Source organism: Vanessa cardui, chromosome 1, assembly GCF_905220365.1.
Source record: "Vanessa cardui chromosome 1, ilVanCard2.1, whole genome shotgun sequence".
NCBI lineage: Eukaryota > Metazoa > Arthropoda > Insecta > Lepidoptera > Nymphalidae > Vanessa > Vanessa cardui.
The window spans coordinates 1,863,823-1,879,499 of record NC_061123.1 but is presented as its reverse complement, the minus strand read 5'-3'; the positions used below and the strand labels follow the sequence as shown (position 1 = coordinate 1,879,499).

The 15,677-nt window shown below is 31.1% G+C and overlaps 1 protein-coding gene across 1 annotated transcript in view; it reads right to left on the bottom strand.

Annotated features, from left to right (window-relative positions):
- LOC124529650 (transmembrane protein 205) overlaps positions 1–15,677 on the bottom strand; it is a 38,928-nt gene that overhangs the window by 6,936 nt on the left and 16,315 nt on the right. Inside the window, exon 2 of the mRNA XM_047103479.1 lies at positions 2,172–2,341. Coding sequence (XP_046959435.1) covers positions 2,172–2,341 — 170 coding nt within the window. The remainder of the gene's footprint in view (positions 1–2,171; positions 2,342–15,677) is intronic.

Here is a 15,677-nt window from a genome sequence, read left to right as displayed (position 1 = left end):
TTATGTTATTCTATGTCAGTCATTTGGCAGACACGAAAACCACATGCCTTTAATTCAAGAATCGAATTATCTATTTTTAAAAATCGAAGGGAATCAAGTATCAATCAATAAATATTTTGTCTATAAAATGAATCAACCTTACTCTCAAAGTCGTTTGACATTAGGAGACCGGAAACATGTAATCGGTAGCTCGCCGCCAATAAGGAGTGAATGAAAAATCTCAGTCGGTCTATGTAGACCGCATATAAATTACTTTTTTTTCATAAATTAATATATTTTGTCATTTTAAGAAAATTTTAATAATCACTTTATTATGAGATTTTGTGTAATAATATGATGATAGTATTGGTTTCTTTCAAATATGTAAGTTTAAGTTAGATTATCTTATGTATAACTTAAGTTACTTTAAAAATATTTTTTATAATTTATGTAAAAATTGTCTCAGCCAGATATTTGTAATGTAATATATTTTTTATTACTTTTAAGTGGTTTTCTTGTAAACCGTACGATAGTCTCTAGTGTATGTTGAAACGTGTAAGGAGAAGTAGCGATAGATTTGTAAAGCGAACGACATACTATAAACTATATAAGGAAAGCAAACTCAGAAAATATATAACGTAGCTTAGCGTAATAACTCATGATATTCCAGAATTAAATGGTCTATAAATCCTGTTTGTTTTCGTATTGTAAAAGCCGGCAGTCTTATCAATGCGATGTTGTGGAATATTTACAATCTTCAGAATTTAGATTAAGATTGCGAAGAGTAAATAAGATTGAGCGATCTAAGTAGGAGATCGTATAGAATACAGGTGCACACTCTATTTCCTCGCCATTAGTTTAGTCGGAGAGCAAACCCCTTTACGGGAATTTATTGACAGTAACCTAAAAAAGTTTATGTAAAGTAAAGGTATTTACATTTAAAAAAAGAAGCTTGCTTACCGCTGTCTATCCCTATGTATCTTTATAATTACATATATAGATTTTGATGCGGTTTTTTGGTTAATATATTCGAAGTTATTATAGATATAAAACATAGAGTAACAATATAATCCGTTATGTCCCTAATATTCAGTTGTATATTTAGTATCAGCATTACACCCGTGCGAAACCGAAGCAGGTCGCTAGTCTACCAATAACTCTTACTGGATATAAATCCAGTCATACCAAGACGCATAATAAACAAACACAAACGAAATAATAAGTTTTTATAAAGTATATTTTTCGCTTAATTCTTAGAAATAGTTACTGGACCATGAATCGTATCGTTTCAGTGACTGAAGAATCTGTCTGATACTGAACAAAGAGTCCATTGACTCTGCTAACGTAAAACTTAAATGGAAATAAAGTTTTTGATTCGAGTTATAAACATGTGTTCATTATACGAGTGACTTTCGAAAGAATATGCGAGAGAGAATATTACGTTTTTTATTTACTTTATTCAAATAAAATTTACAAATTCGGAACGACGAGGATTCCAATTTTTTGGTTTTTTGGTTGAAGGCGTTAGTGTCTTGAACTTTGAAATGGATTTAAAAAAAATGCTAGCTCAATGAATGAATGAATGAAAGTTGAGCTATTCAATGTAGATCAAATTTTGAGTGAAAATACAGTAATTTGATATCATTGATGTGAATTAACTATAGAGCCTTGAGGTGAAATCTTTATAACTAACGACCTCTTATTTTAAGCGTGGGTTAATTTCATTAATTTGATCATTTCTAAAATCTACATATTTATATACCATTAAACTGACAAAAGCATTTCTTTATTCAATATTTTATTAGTTGTTTCATTGAGCATGTTTGTTGCACAGATTTTTCCTTTAGCAGCAGCAGAACAGCCATTAAGATATTTTATCAATGAACGCTTTTCATAGTGTTCCAAGATTCGCCAATTCAGGTTCAAAACTTGTTTCTTATTCCGTTATTCTCGATGAAGTAGTATTATCCACAAATTGCATAGTTACTATGCAATTTGTGGATTTCATTAAAGATTACAAAGCCGTTGCAGTTATAATGATTTGTATGTTGACATATGACATAGATGCCTCATTTTTCTAAATTCAGTTCATAAAAAAATTAAACAACGAATAATTTTTCCTTTAATTTATAAATCTTGGACCTTTAATTACAAATAGTTTGCTGATAAAGCAATAAAGTTAGATTACTTACCAGATATCAAAGTCATCCATATTTGTGCGCCAAGATGTGTGGCAACAGCTCCGACGTAGAGAGCACGCCAGCCACGGAGGTTGGCGCTGGAGCCAGACCTGGTGATCCAGGCGATAACCACAAGCACTGCTAGCGCTACATGGAATGGCTGAGTTGTTTTTGTTGCGATTCTGTAAACAAAATATCATATGTTGTACTTTTCATTTTAAAATAATTAATTTAATATAAGATGCATATCAGTGAGGAAGAATTTTCGATATGCTAACGCTGTCAAATTGGCCACTTTGATAAGTGAGTCAACGCCCTCGCCAACGCCCAAAGAAACGTTGGAATCGCACAAATATTAACTATCCCTTCCATTGTCCTTTCGCCGCTAACCTAGCATAACTACGATGTTACGTCCTTTCTATCGCTACTTGGTACACTTTCAAGCCGGATCAAAACAATACTATTCTGTTTGGAGGTAGAATTCGTAACGAAACGATGATACCTATCCAAATGGGCTTGTAAAATCTTTGCCGTCGAGTAAAATGGTAACATATTAGTATCACTCATGAAAATTTCCGAAGATATTACTTAGACTTACTAGAAAAAAATGTTCTTATTTAAACAATATACAATCAAAGTAAATACATCAATCATCTTATGAACTATCTGAGAAATACAATGAAACACGTATCAATTCTCGCTTCGCTTAATTTCATAGAAACAAAAGCAATGTTGTATTTTTAGCACACGATAATATGCATGGGGATTATTGTATTAGACTATAATCGTTGATATATATTTATTGTTTGTTATTAATTATATTTATGTTAAGATATATTATAATAATATAATAAAAAAGTAATACAGGTTTCAATGTAATTGTTTATATTTTAAACATATGTGTCCGCTAATTTTAAAGCAAAAGGATTTATTTTTATTACAAGAAATTGATTTTGAACAATATTCTTGTTTATTTCAGTGATAAGAGAGAGTCGTATAGATAATGATATCACTTTCAGCCCGGATGATCGTGTCTTGTATTGTTTCGCGAATTAAGTGCAGCTTAACATTTTATAACTAATCTCGTATTGCTAGATTAGATGAAATTAATAAGCTGTTATTGTAAATTCTGTGAGGCTCAAGAGACTTTTAATTTTCTCTTTGATCTAAATATACAGGTGCCGTATTAACGCAAATACAACTATTTTATTTCAAACATAAATGTAGCAGTGTATTACTGTGATGTTGTTTTTAATTATGGTGGTAGGGCTTTGTGCAAGCCCACCTGGGATACCACCCAAACAGATATTCTACCGCCAAACAACAGTACTTGGTATTGTTGTGGTCCAGTTTCAAGGGTGAGTGAGCCAGTGTAACTACAGGTACAAGGGACACAACAGCTTAGTTCCCAATATTGGTGGCGCATTGACGGTGAAAGGAATGTTTCTTACAGTGCCATTGTCTATGGGCGGTGGTGACCGCTTATCTTCAGGTGGCCCATTTGCTCGTCCGCCAACCAATAGCATAAAAAATAATGTGAAATTATTTGTTCTATTTATAATTAACATACACATTTCCTACATGTAACAAAATTGGTGTCGAAATCAGTTGCAAAAGTTTATATGACATTTAAAATTAGTAAGTAATTTCAAGCAATTGTAAAGGTTACAAGTTTATCTACGATGCAAATTCGTCATTGCAATCACTGCTGACGTATCACGTATGTTTGTGGTAACCGCACGCCCTCCACACGCGTTGTCAAGCTACAAATGACGTTGGTCATGTACTGAGATGTTCGACGGAATTAAGATAGATAGATAAGACAGTAGTTGTTGAAATACAAAGAAGTGATTTTTGCGCAAAACTGTTTATAGAGTTATGTTTGGCATTGGTGATGTTTACGATTACTGTACTGATTTGGTATATATATATACTGGTCTTAGGGTGAAGTTAAATAATCTACATTATTCAATAAACGGAGTATCTTTTATAAGAATAATTATAAAAATCAATTAAACTGATTTTGAGATAGCGAAATGAAATAAGCTTCATAAAATACCGAAATGTTTAACGTAAAGAGCAATATAGTAATAAAATTAAAAGTAAAAGTTAGATAAAGACTAGAAACTTAGAAAAAAAAGTTAAGTAAGACATCCCAACTCAATGTTTAAATCTCTAAATTAACCTAACAAGAGGAGATGTCATTAGTTCGAGAAATTCTATGAAGTGGTGAAATAGATGCATAATTTCAAATGCAACCATAACGGCAATGGTTGGAAGAAGTAATTAGCTTAGGTAACCCTAATTAAGTTGTAAATATGAATGTAACGGGGGCGACATCCTAGTTGGACTCTGCAAGATTTTAATATTTGTGAACTCATTAAGGTTTCGTTAAATACTTACTTAAACACGAAATCCGTTTGACCGTAATTTATATAATTATGTAAGTGGTTTACTTTACAAAAATGACTTATCAAAATCAAATTTCATCGACGTCCAACATACTACATAGTCATTGTAACGTAAATAACTTTTTCAAAAGTCACCATGATGACAGATATCATTTCGACCAAATAAAATGTCCCTCAAAACAAAACAACTCAGATATTTGTGCCGCGAATAAACTATTTTTAATTTTTCCTGCAATTTTATGAGACTGCAGCTGCCGTCACGGCTCTGATTTACGATACATTAACATAAACTCAGTCATTTTTACAACGAGTCATTTGTGCGAAATCGTTTGAGCGTTATAAACGCGGACGATATCGCAATGAAAAGTTCGTTATCTTTATCATTAATTTGCCGACGTGCCTGGGAGCACGTGGCGAGTTCGATGACGATAATGTAAAGGCCTAATTAATTCATTGGCATTGTGAAAACATCTATCAGAACATGATGTAACTCTTGCTGAGATATTGGCGAAGATATGTATCAGATGACAGTATTAGTATTATATTTAGTATTCAATGTTGATTTGAATATAGAAACAACAATATTTATGAAAACAATTTATGTAAATATAAAGATAGCAAACACGTCAATCTAACAGGTAATGAATTAGAATAAAAATCATAACTAAATGAAATAGAATAAAGAGACTGGCCGCCTTGACACGCTCGTGATGACAAGGCTGATGAATGCTAAAACGCGGTGAGTTTAATATTTATGGAATTAATTAAAATATCTGTGACATTTATGCAAAAAGGACATTTATTATACATTCCGTTAAATGTTAACTAAATATAATTATTAATTAATTATCTCCGGATAGGAAATAACTGTTTTTAAAGTTTGCCTTTAACGCTTCATTACATTTGAACATGACGAAACGAATCAGTCGCCTCTGTAAATCATCAAAATTCATGACGTTTTGGTACAGATTACAGTCGGGATAAGAAAAGGTTCGTCACCTTAAGATCTATTTTCGGTTACTCAGTATGAGCGATAATAATCTGCTTTTCCGATCGAGAATGACATATTCGTCGCAGTGATTTGATGTTTAGATTCAAAAGGTACTAAGAGTTGAGGACTTGATAAAGGTATTAATTTAAAAACTGACGAAGTTTTTCATACTCTTGTCTGTACATTGACGAGCTATTTATATCATGTTGTAAAATGTCAATATTTAAAATCTTATGATATCAAATGAATCTGATACAATACGCAAATATGACAAACATTGACTCATTGATAAACAACACGACTTGAGCGCAACAGCTTAAGTTAAAGAGTTTGATAATTACAAGTGCGTTAATAATGAAACAAGTAATAACAATAATAGTTTAAGTGGTTCAGTAAAGGAATCTTAGGTAATATTGTAATAATTTAAGGAAGAAAGTGTTAAGAGCATTTTACAATTACGACGATAATCTAATGACGTATGTATGTCATTAAAATGTAATTGGGCGCTTTTAAGTAATAACATTTAAAAGTATCTTGAGTGTTATGTTTTAAGTCGTTATGATTTTATATTTCAATATCTTTTGAAACATAAAAAATATTTGACTTTAAAAATTTAGTAAAAAGTATTTTAAATTATTTTGTTTGATTTTGAAACTTGTACTTTTTAGATTTTTGATCAGAAAATTATGTTTTAATATCTGGCAATACAATTGAAACAAGGAGTGGATATTTATGTCAATGTATACGGGACCATCTTAGATTATAAAGGCTTTCTCCATCACAGCTTTGAAATGACTTTAAAAATTCAATTCAATATGAGATCTACCGTACTTTATCAACGTCTTATTCATCGGTATTTTATTCAGTGCACGTCTACAATGCGCGCTGTTGCATCGTTTGTCATTAGTAATGTATTGTTTTAAATCGAGCAATAAATAAACATTGTATTTGTTTCGGTTCAAATCAAAATGTCTCACACGACGCTGACCGCTTTAGAATCCAAAACGCCGCTGCGACCGCGTAAGAAATTCTACAAAAACAAAGAAAACATCTCACATTCATGAATTATTCATTTTGTTTATACCCTTTTAGGGCGAAAGCAAGTTTTTGCGGAACAAATCGGGTTCGCTTAGCGGAAAACGAATTAAAATTCGATATTGAACTTGAATGGACGGCCAAAAAATTGCTTTTACAAATGGCCGTTGCAGATGAAAATTATCTGATTCCTTGCGGACAAAAACTTGTCGGGGTTCAATGTTTACGGATGCGATTTGATTGCATGAAACAAAAAAGTCTTGTGTTCGTCTTGACAAATGCGAGCTAAGACGTAGGCATTTTGATAATTATAAATAAATTGCATTTAGTATTTTCCGAACGTTTAATAAATTTGTTTTAAAAGTATATTTATGGCAACACTGTCATTATGATTTTAAGAGATATTATACGCTATTACGATTAATGTGATTTTAATTATGACCACACACGCTGTCAGAATTCATTGAAAATTTTACGACATATGCCTTGTAACGATGTTGTATTGCGTAAAGTCCCATGTTTTTATTAATCAATATTAGATATAATGGTATTTATATGTCGTATTATCAGACATATTAGTTCCGTGCCAATTTTAGAGTTGTTTAAATAACAATACGCAACATATTTCAGAATTACGCAATCGTAAATCCAAAATAATATTGAACGGTAATATTATTTTAAGCTAACTTAAGATACATAAAACATTTCGTAGAGGTCAAACAGGTTACACCGTGTAGCTTACAAATAAGGGACCAGCGGGTCAAGTAAGTCGGAAGCATAACAGAATGTATTCGTATGAGCTAGTAGTTTGTAACTTAGATGTTATTCTTTTAGTTAAAGAATAGACTTTTCACATAATCTAAGTTAGCTATTCGTAAACGGGAACACGTGTTAATTAATAGTAGTTAAGAGTCAGTAAGTCACAAAATATTTTTGTTTAAGTTTAAAATGATGTAATGTTTGAAAAAATTACATACATAATACATTATCTACAATTTCTTTTGTTCTTTTCAAATTAAAACTATTGTCATTTTGTGTTATCGAATGTTCGAAATACATTTATATATTTTTATCTGTGCATTTAAATCTGCATGAATGAATGGAAATGAATTGAAATCGGCAATATAGTAAACTTTTATGTCCATGATGAAAGTCCACGAAGATGAAGTTATCAGACAATGTTATATAGATTACGAAGTAGTTTATGTTTGTTTATCAATTTTATCATTCAATTAAATCATGATTGGAAAGCACAAAATATATGCATGCCTTATAAAACTTAAGGAATTTATTATGGGTAGGAACATCATCGCACCTCATCACACATTCTACCGTACAACAATTCTTAGTATTGCTCTGGTTCAGTTTAAAATGTGAGTGAACAGTCGTAATTACAGGTGGTAAATACAAGTGGTAACTACAGGTGGTGATCAGTGGTAACAGTCACAACATCATTTCAAAGGTTAGTTGCGCATTGTTTTTATTAAAAATGGTTAATATTTCTTACAGTATTAATGCCTATCAGGTAGCCCATTTGTCAGTCCACTAATTCATTATATAAAAAAAATAGAATTATAATAAATGCCTTGTCTTGTTTCAAGAAACAAGCAAGTGATAAAAAATTAACAAACATAAAATTACTCATATTTACAATATATTCTCATGTTATACCCAACTCGCACGCGAGCACTGCGCAAGAAACTCCGTGACTTTATTATAAAGTATATCAAAGAATTATTTTATTTCGTACTGAGTTTAATTTATTATAACGCAGTCATGTGTGCAGAGAAGAAAGTTGATAGAATGATCAATTGCATGCTAATGAGGACTTAATTGTATAAATAGCAAGATGTGATCTTTATATGACCATTTGGATATTAGGATGATTATCAAACAATTATAATATATTTTTTGTACTTGAAGTTATATAAAACAAAAGGTTGAGAAATATGTTTTTTGTGTATTTGTGGCTGCGGTTGATACTTAACGCTATCCTATACTGATATAGAGAAATGAAAAAACATACAACACATTTATTTTTATTTCTTACTATAACATTATTTATAAATCTAGATAGAGCGCAACACTATCTATATTAATATTTTAAATGTAAAAGTAACTGTCTGTCTGTCTGTTTGTCGCCATTTCGTGGCCAAACCGCTGGATCGCATTTGATGAAATTTGTTATGAAGCAAACTTGAACTCTAAGAAAGCTTTTTTGCCTAGAGCATGACAACCAACAATCCAAAATGCGAGCGAAGCCTTGTGTGACTACTAGTACTGATATAGAACTGTAAAACACATACAAAATATTTATTTCGGAGGAGGATGATGTTACTATAAGTTTGCCTTTCTTGTTTTCTAATTTAATAAACGATATTGTTGACTGTTAAGCTGATATTCTAAGTGATGACTGACACAGTACTGACGCCAGTACTTTTATTTGCGTCAGCAACTTTACAGGTACTTTTGGTTATCATGACATTAAGTAGCGATGGAAATGTTGCATAAACTTGTGTAATATAACTTAGATATCTACAACGTTATCTTCCTTATTTCTTGTCTATTGGCGTTATATCATTAGATAGTATTAAACAAAGTCTCTTAGCACTGTCCGTCCCTATATATGCTTAGATCTTTAACATTACACAACGAATTTTGATGCGGTATATTTTAATAGATAGTGTGATTCGAGAGGAAGGTTTTTGTATATAATACAATATATGACAATATAGCAAAGTAAGTAGTATTTTAGAAGTTTCTAATGTGATGTCGTAAATGAGCAAATTCTGTAGTATATTTAGTATCAGTATTGCACACATGCGAAGCCAGGGCAGCTCGCTAGTTTAAAATAAATAAGCTGGTCAGTCGTCTTTGATTGCGGTAACGATTTGGCGCCGTCTTGACACTTACTACTTGATTGTAATTTTATACGACAGTCTGACAAAACACGTGTTGTATTGCATATTTTCTGTACGACTTATATCTGCGACTTTGTTCGTATTTTATTTTTTTTATTGTTTTAATTTACATTAAACCTCTTTAGTTTTCAATATTAATGATACATGATAAGAAATGTCAAATAATATTAAATTGAGGAATATATCTCTATCGCTTTTTTCCACTTGAGTAAGAGAGATGGATATATATTAAGATGTGAAGTTGTCTATCTTCAGTAGTTTGACACGTAATTGGAGATTCAGGGAACAAATTCAACGTGAAGTTATAATATTAACTCTGAGCATGCGTTTTGTAAGAATCACTCAGATTTTTATTTTACACACGTATTAAGTAAATTCTAAAAAAATTACAATTATATCTGTATCTGATACAACGACGAAAATTGTTGTCCTATATAAGTTGTCTGTAAAAATATATTTTACGCACAGACACTTGTGATACAGTTTAATAATATATGTACAGTTCATAGTGTGATAGTATCACTGTTATAATGTCATCCAAGCAGCCGTTAGTAATAGTACAAGTGAGGGACAAAGTCCTCACACTGTGAATGATAACTGATACACTAGTAGAGAGTTATTTGAAATGTATGATTAAACTGCTGTTTCTATGAGTTTGTATTACATATAGTCTTAAAACATAGTCAAAAAATAGTCTGTCTATTCTCCCATTATTTTTATATCGTATAGCTTGACGGACGAGCATATGTGTCACCTGATGGTAAGCGGTCACCACCGCCTCTACACAATGGTGCTGTTAGAAATGTTGGGAATTAAGATGTTATGTCCCTTGTGCCTGTAGTTGCACTGGTTTACTCACTCTTCAAACTGGAATACAATAATACTGATTACTGATGTTTAGCGGTAGAATATCTGATGAGTGGGTACCCAGGCGGGCTTACACAAAGCCCTAACATCAAGTAAAATTAATTTTACTTTATATCGATTTTATTACAAAATATATGAGAAATAAATAAGTACAATGAAATAAATAAAATTATAAAATCAGTGAAATAGGATATGATTTTGAATCGCGCTTGAGATCAATATATGTAGTTATTATTCAGTCGATATGCTAATATGACACTTTAAATCGAAGTACTAAACGATTCTAGTAATATAAATCGTCACAAATCATTTATATTTACATAATTAAGTATTTAAGTACCATTTATGTTATCAATCACGATCATATATTTTTACTTTTTTGATAAAGTTTTATCATTTTGTATCTGTCGTGGTCATGAGATTATGATCATATCTGATTTCATGATTTCTTCCTTTAATATAATATTCGGTAGACAATGATGCATCTTTGTCAAAATTATATAATTACTCAAGAATGATCGAAGAGTGAGATCGTTTACTCGTTAAAAATAATGAGTAAGGTCAACGACTCTATATTGTACACTATGTTATAGAATGTGCCTCAAAACAGTTGAATGAAGCTGTGTGACTGAAAATAAAAGGTTACATGTTGTTTTATAAGGGAATTCTAAAATATTTGGTTTTGATAAGTAAAATAAAATATCATAGTCACCGGTTCTAATTATAGCTAAGAACCGGCCAGATGCCTGTATAATCACAATAAAATTCAGCCCGAAATTTTATATATAAAATACATGAAATAGGAAAAACAACTTTAGGTACTATTGATAAATTAGTAGGTATATGGTTAATTCGAAAGTCGTTGTAAATGATGAAATTATTTTCTCCATTAGTAAATATGGCGATTGGTAATAAAATTTATATATTAAGCACAATTGTTTGATATTGGTCGTTTAAAAAATGTTAACAGTTTTTCTACTCAAATATTGCTTCAGATTTTTTTAAAAAAGTTTTTATATTTTATTTTTTGTTGTTTTTAATTTTTGTATAAAATAAACCGTTTGTATTTACTTTTAATTTAATTTAAATCTTACGGCTTAAGTAATAAACATGACACCAGCTTAGCCGTCTTTTTCATTTTCTTAATACATTACATAATTGTAGTGTCGCCAAGCTAATAATTGTTTGCAGTTCGATGACAGAAAGCGTCATACAAGGCCATGTCATGACGTCACAGTTTCGTAATAAGACACACGCCTACGTTTGTAAATATTATCTTCAGACAATTTACAAATTAGTATTATCGGTGTGCAGCGTTCTATACGTAACGTTGTAGTGACACGTTATGAACATAAAAATATTTCTCTCAGTGCAATGCGTATTGCGTTTTTTAATCGATTGATGAACTGTATTCCTGTCATAATGTCCTATTATGTTGTCTGTTTCTTTTTTTTATATTGATTCATTTTTAAATAATAAAGATATTAATCTTTTCAGCAAAATTTTCGGAAAGGATGTTAAATATACAACAACAACAACAACAGCCTGTAAATTCCCACTGCTGGGCTAAAGGCCTCCTCTCCCTTTGAGGAGAAGGTTTGGAACATATTCTACCACGCTGTTCCAATGCGGGTTGGTAGAATACACATGTGGCAGAATTTCTATGAAATTTGTCACATGCAGGTTTCCTCACGATGTTTTCCTTCACCGCTGAGCACGAGATGAATTATAAAGAAAAATTAAGCACATGAATCAGCGGTGCTTGCCTGGGTTTGAACCCGCAATCATCGGTTAAGATGCACGCGTTCTAGCCACTGGGCCATCTCAACTCAGGTTAAATATAATTTCGGCTTTTTTGTCTTTATTGCACTCGATAACTTCATCGCTCGTTGAATTGATTTTGAAATATTTTTACGCTATGAAACGGCTACAACTTTTGCCAATTTAAAATAGTTTTCTTTTTATTACATCAATGATCCTAATTTAATGGAAGAAATTACTGGCATAGGTTGAATTGTAAATCATAAATAAAATTTTAACAAAAAGAAAAACCGACTTCAAACAAAACACTATTTTAAAACAAATGAATATGCACGAAAAAGTAATAAAAATAATTGCGTATTCAACATATTTTTTAGAGTCTTCCTAAGTTAAATGAAATGAAAAATATTAGACTACTTAAAAGTCGATTAACGATTATATCATGTAGTTATAGTTATTGGTATATTTGGAGCCGGTGTCAGCCACGGTGCCCTTGCCCCAACAATCAAAAGAAAGAAGCGATACGAGCCCCTTGATTCATCCAGTATATTATTGTGTAAAAGGTAATTTGTAAAAAAACATATTTGTTAAAGTATTCTCGTATTGTTTTTTGATAGATATACTGTAGGGTTTTATTGGCTGACACCGACTCCAAATATAACAATAATTATAACTACATGATATAATCGTTAATCGACTTTTAAGTAGTCTAATATTTTTCATTTCATTTAACTTAGGAAGACTCTAAAAAATATGTTGAATACGCAATTATTTTTATTACTTTTTCGTGCATATTCATTTGTTTTAAAATAGTGTTTTGTTTGAAGTCGGTTTTTCTTTTTGTTAAAATTTTATTTATTTTTTGATTTTAAGTGAAGCTGATGTTGACTAACTAATTTTTTTTAATATGGATAGATTAAGCGTTCCGTTTATATGAGTCAGAAACTACTTCGAGGACAATTTCAAAGGAAACTTGCGAATAAAGCAAAAATAGACTTTCGAAAATGCGGATTTAATACGTTACGCGGCGTAAACTACAAGGATCCCTCGAAAGAGCTGTAATCGAACTCAGCAAAAAAACTTTGAAAAAGGCCAACTATATTTCGTACATCATATGACATCACATCACATACACAAAATTTGATTAAAGATAGTAAGAAATTCTGCCCCATATCGCACCCTAACTGCGAGCCGTATAGGAGTTCCATCACTACATAGTATAAAACAAAGTCGCTTTCTCTGTCCCTATATCTTTAAATCTACGCAACGGATTTTGATGCGGTTTTTTTTAAAAGATAGTGTGATTCAAGGGGAAGGTTTGTGTATATAATACATGAACAATAACTATATTGTTCATGTAGTAAAGAAACACTGATAATTTTAGAAGTTTGCGATGTGATGTCGTATATAAACAAATTCTGTAGTATATTTAGTATCAGTATTGCACCCGTGCGAAGCCGGGGTGGGTAGCTAGTTGATTATAAAATTCGACTATGATAATTACATAAACATAACCACATTACGGAAGGTGACTCAAATATCCAAATAACCTATAAATAAAAGATTCGACCGAGTATCGCTAACGTGCTCCTCAGAATTGTTCCGTTCCCTTCCGTTCCGTTACTTTGTCATGGATCCTGTGCTCAGAACCTTACCAAACTTTCACCAAATTACTCTTGAAGTATATATTTTATAATAAAAAAAGAATTATCAAAATTGGTTAACGTGATTTTCAGTTATTCACCTATTTGTTGCGCATATACATAATGCAAATTTAAGACTTATCTCGTTTTCGCATGGATCCCATCATCGGAAAAAAAAATAAAAAAAATGGGACCCCACGGGAAGCACTACCTTTCAAACAAAAAAAAAATTATCAAAATCGGTCCACCCAGTGAAAAGTTATGAGGTAACAAACATAAAAAAAAAAAAAAAAAAAAAAAAAAAAAAAAAAAAAAAAAATACAGACGAATTGATAACCTCCTCCTTTTGGAAGTCGGTTGAAAAGAAAAGTACAGCACATATTGCAATGTCTGTATTGTAAGGTCTGCAAACATGATTTTATAATTATTGTATTATATATATTGTATACCCTTGTACATGACAAGTGAAATAAAATGAGGTTGTAAAAAATATGATTATAAATTGATAGTTCAATGATTTTATCATTATCAGCACCTAAATTGTTGGTTATTGACGTATTAATTATTGATTACGAAAACATTATAATTGTAACATGGCAATTAATCACTGCCAGTGTAACTGTGAAACAGTTTTATTTTCGATAATTCGAAATAATTGTAAATGAAAAAAAGTGTCAATTATTTAATTTCGATAATTAAGCCCAGAACCAATACAGTATGATTAACCTTTTTTTTTATAACCGCAAATACCGAATCAATTTTATTACATATAAAACCTTCTTTTTACAATTGTATTGGAAGATTATTTCTATTTCAGGCAAAGACTGCACGGAAACCGCAAGTATCTTCAATCTTAGCTCATTCAACGTCAAGAATATAGTCTATATTTGTGGTATTTTAACGGCATTCAATTCTATACAAGGCGTGCAATTATAGAGGTACAATCTCATTACTGATACTATCACAAAATATTTATTGCGGATACGAATTATATGAGCGATATATCAAAAGGATACCGCATTCAAATTGAGAGACAATTATGATTATAACAGCATATATATATCGTGTGCAACACGTGTAATATATGACAAAGGGACATAGTTTATAATTTGTAAGCAATTGGGGCTATAGTCCAATGCACTAATTTGTGTGAACTCTTCAATCAAGAGGCGGTTATGTATCCAATTAGTGTCTGGTGTGGAATAAAAAATACATAAAGAACTCCAACGCATCGATTGTAAAATTATTTGAAAGATCATGAATATTGCAATGATAGTATCGTGCTATAAAAAAAAAATCGTTGAAAATTATATGTATTTTTTTATGCCTTTTATTTGTGCCAAGAGGGCACAGATTATTTCGAATTAGTATTTTATTTATTTATGATCAGGCTGTATAGTTGCCAACCTACAACTGCTGACTGCTTTTAAATTCGAGTGTAGATTATCTGTCCTCGATTGTGAGGCCGCTGTAAAGTAAAGCATTTAGCCTGTTAACCTTTAAGCTTAATACATAATTATATTTATATTTAAAAAACAAATGAAATTTAATCTTTAGCGATAATCCTAAAGCGTTATTATAATTAAATGAAATAAAATCGTATCGTTTATTATGAAAATAATATCATACATGGATGGATTATACGTTATTATACGTTAAAACATTAAAAACAAATTTAGGGTATTGGATTCGTACAGTCGATTTTGGTTTTGCACATTTATAGCTACTTGAAACGTTATACTAAATCGGTGTTGATGTTATGCATGTAAATTGAATCGTGTGAACGGGGTCTTACAACCAAACATATGAACTTACAGAATTCGAATGCATTCAACCAGAATAATTCAACTCGTAAACGTTTCGCGTAAAATAAAAGCAATGTACTTAAT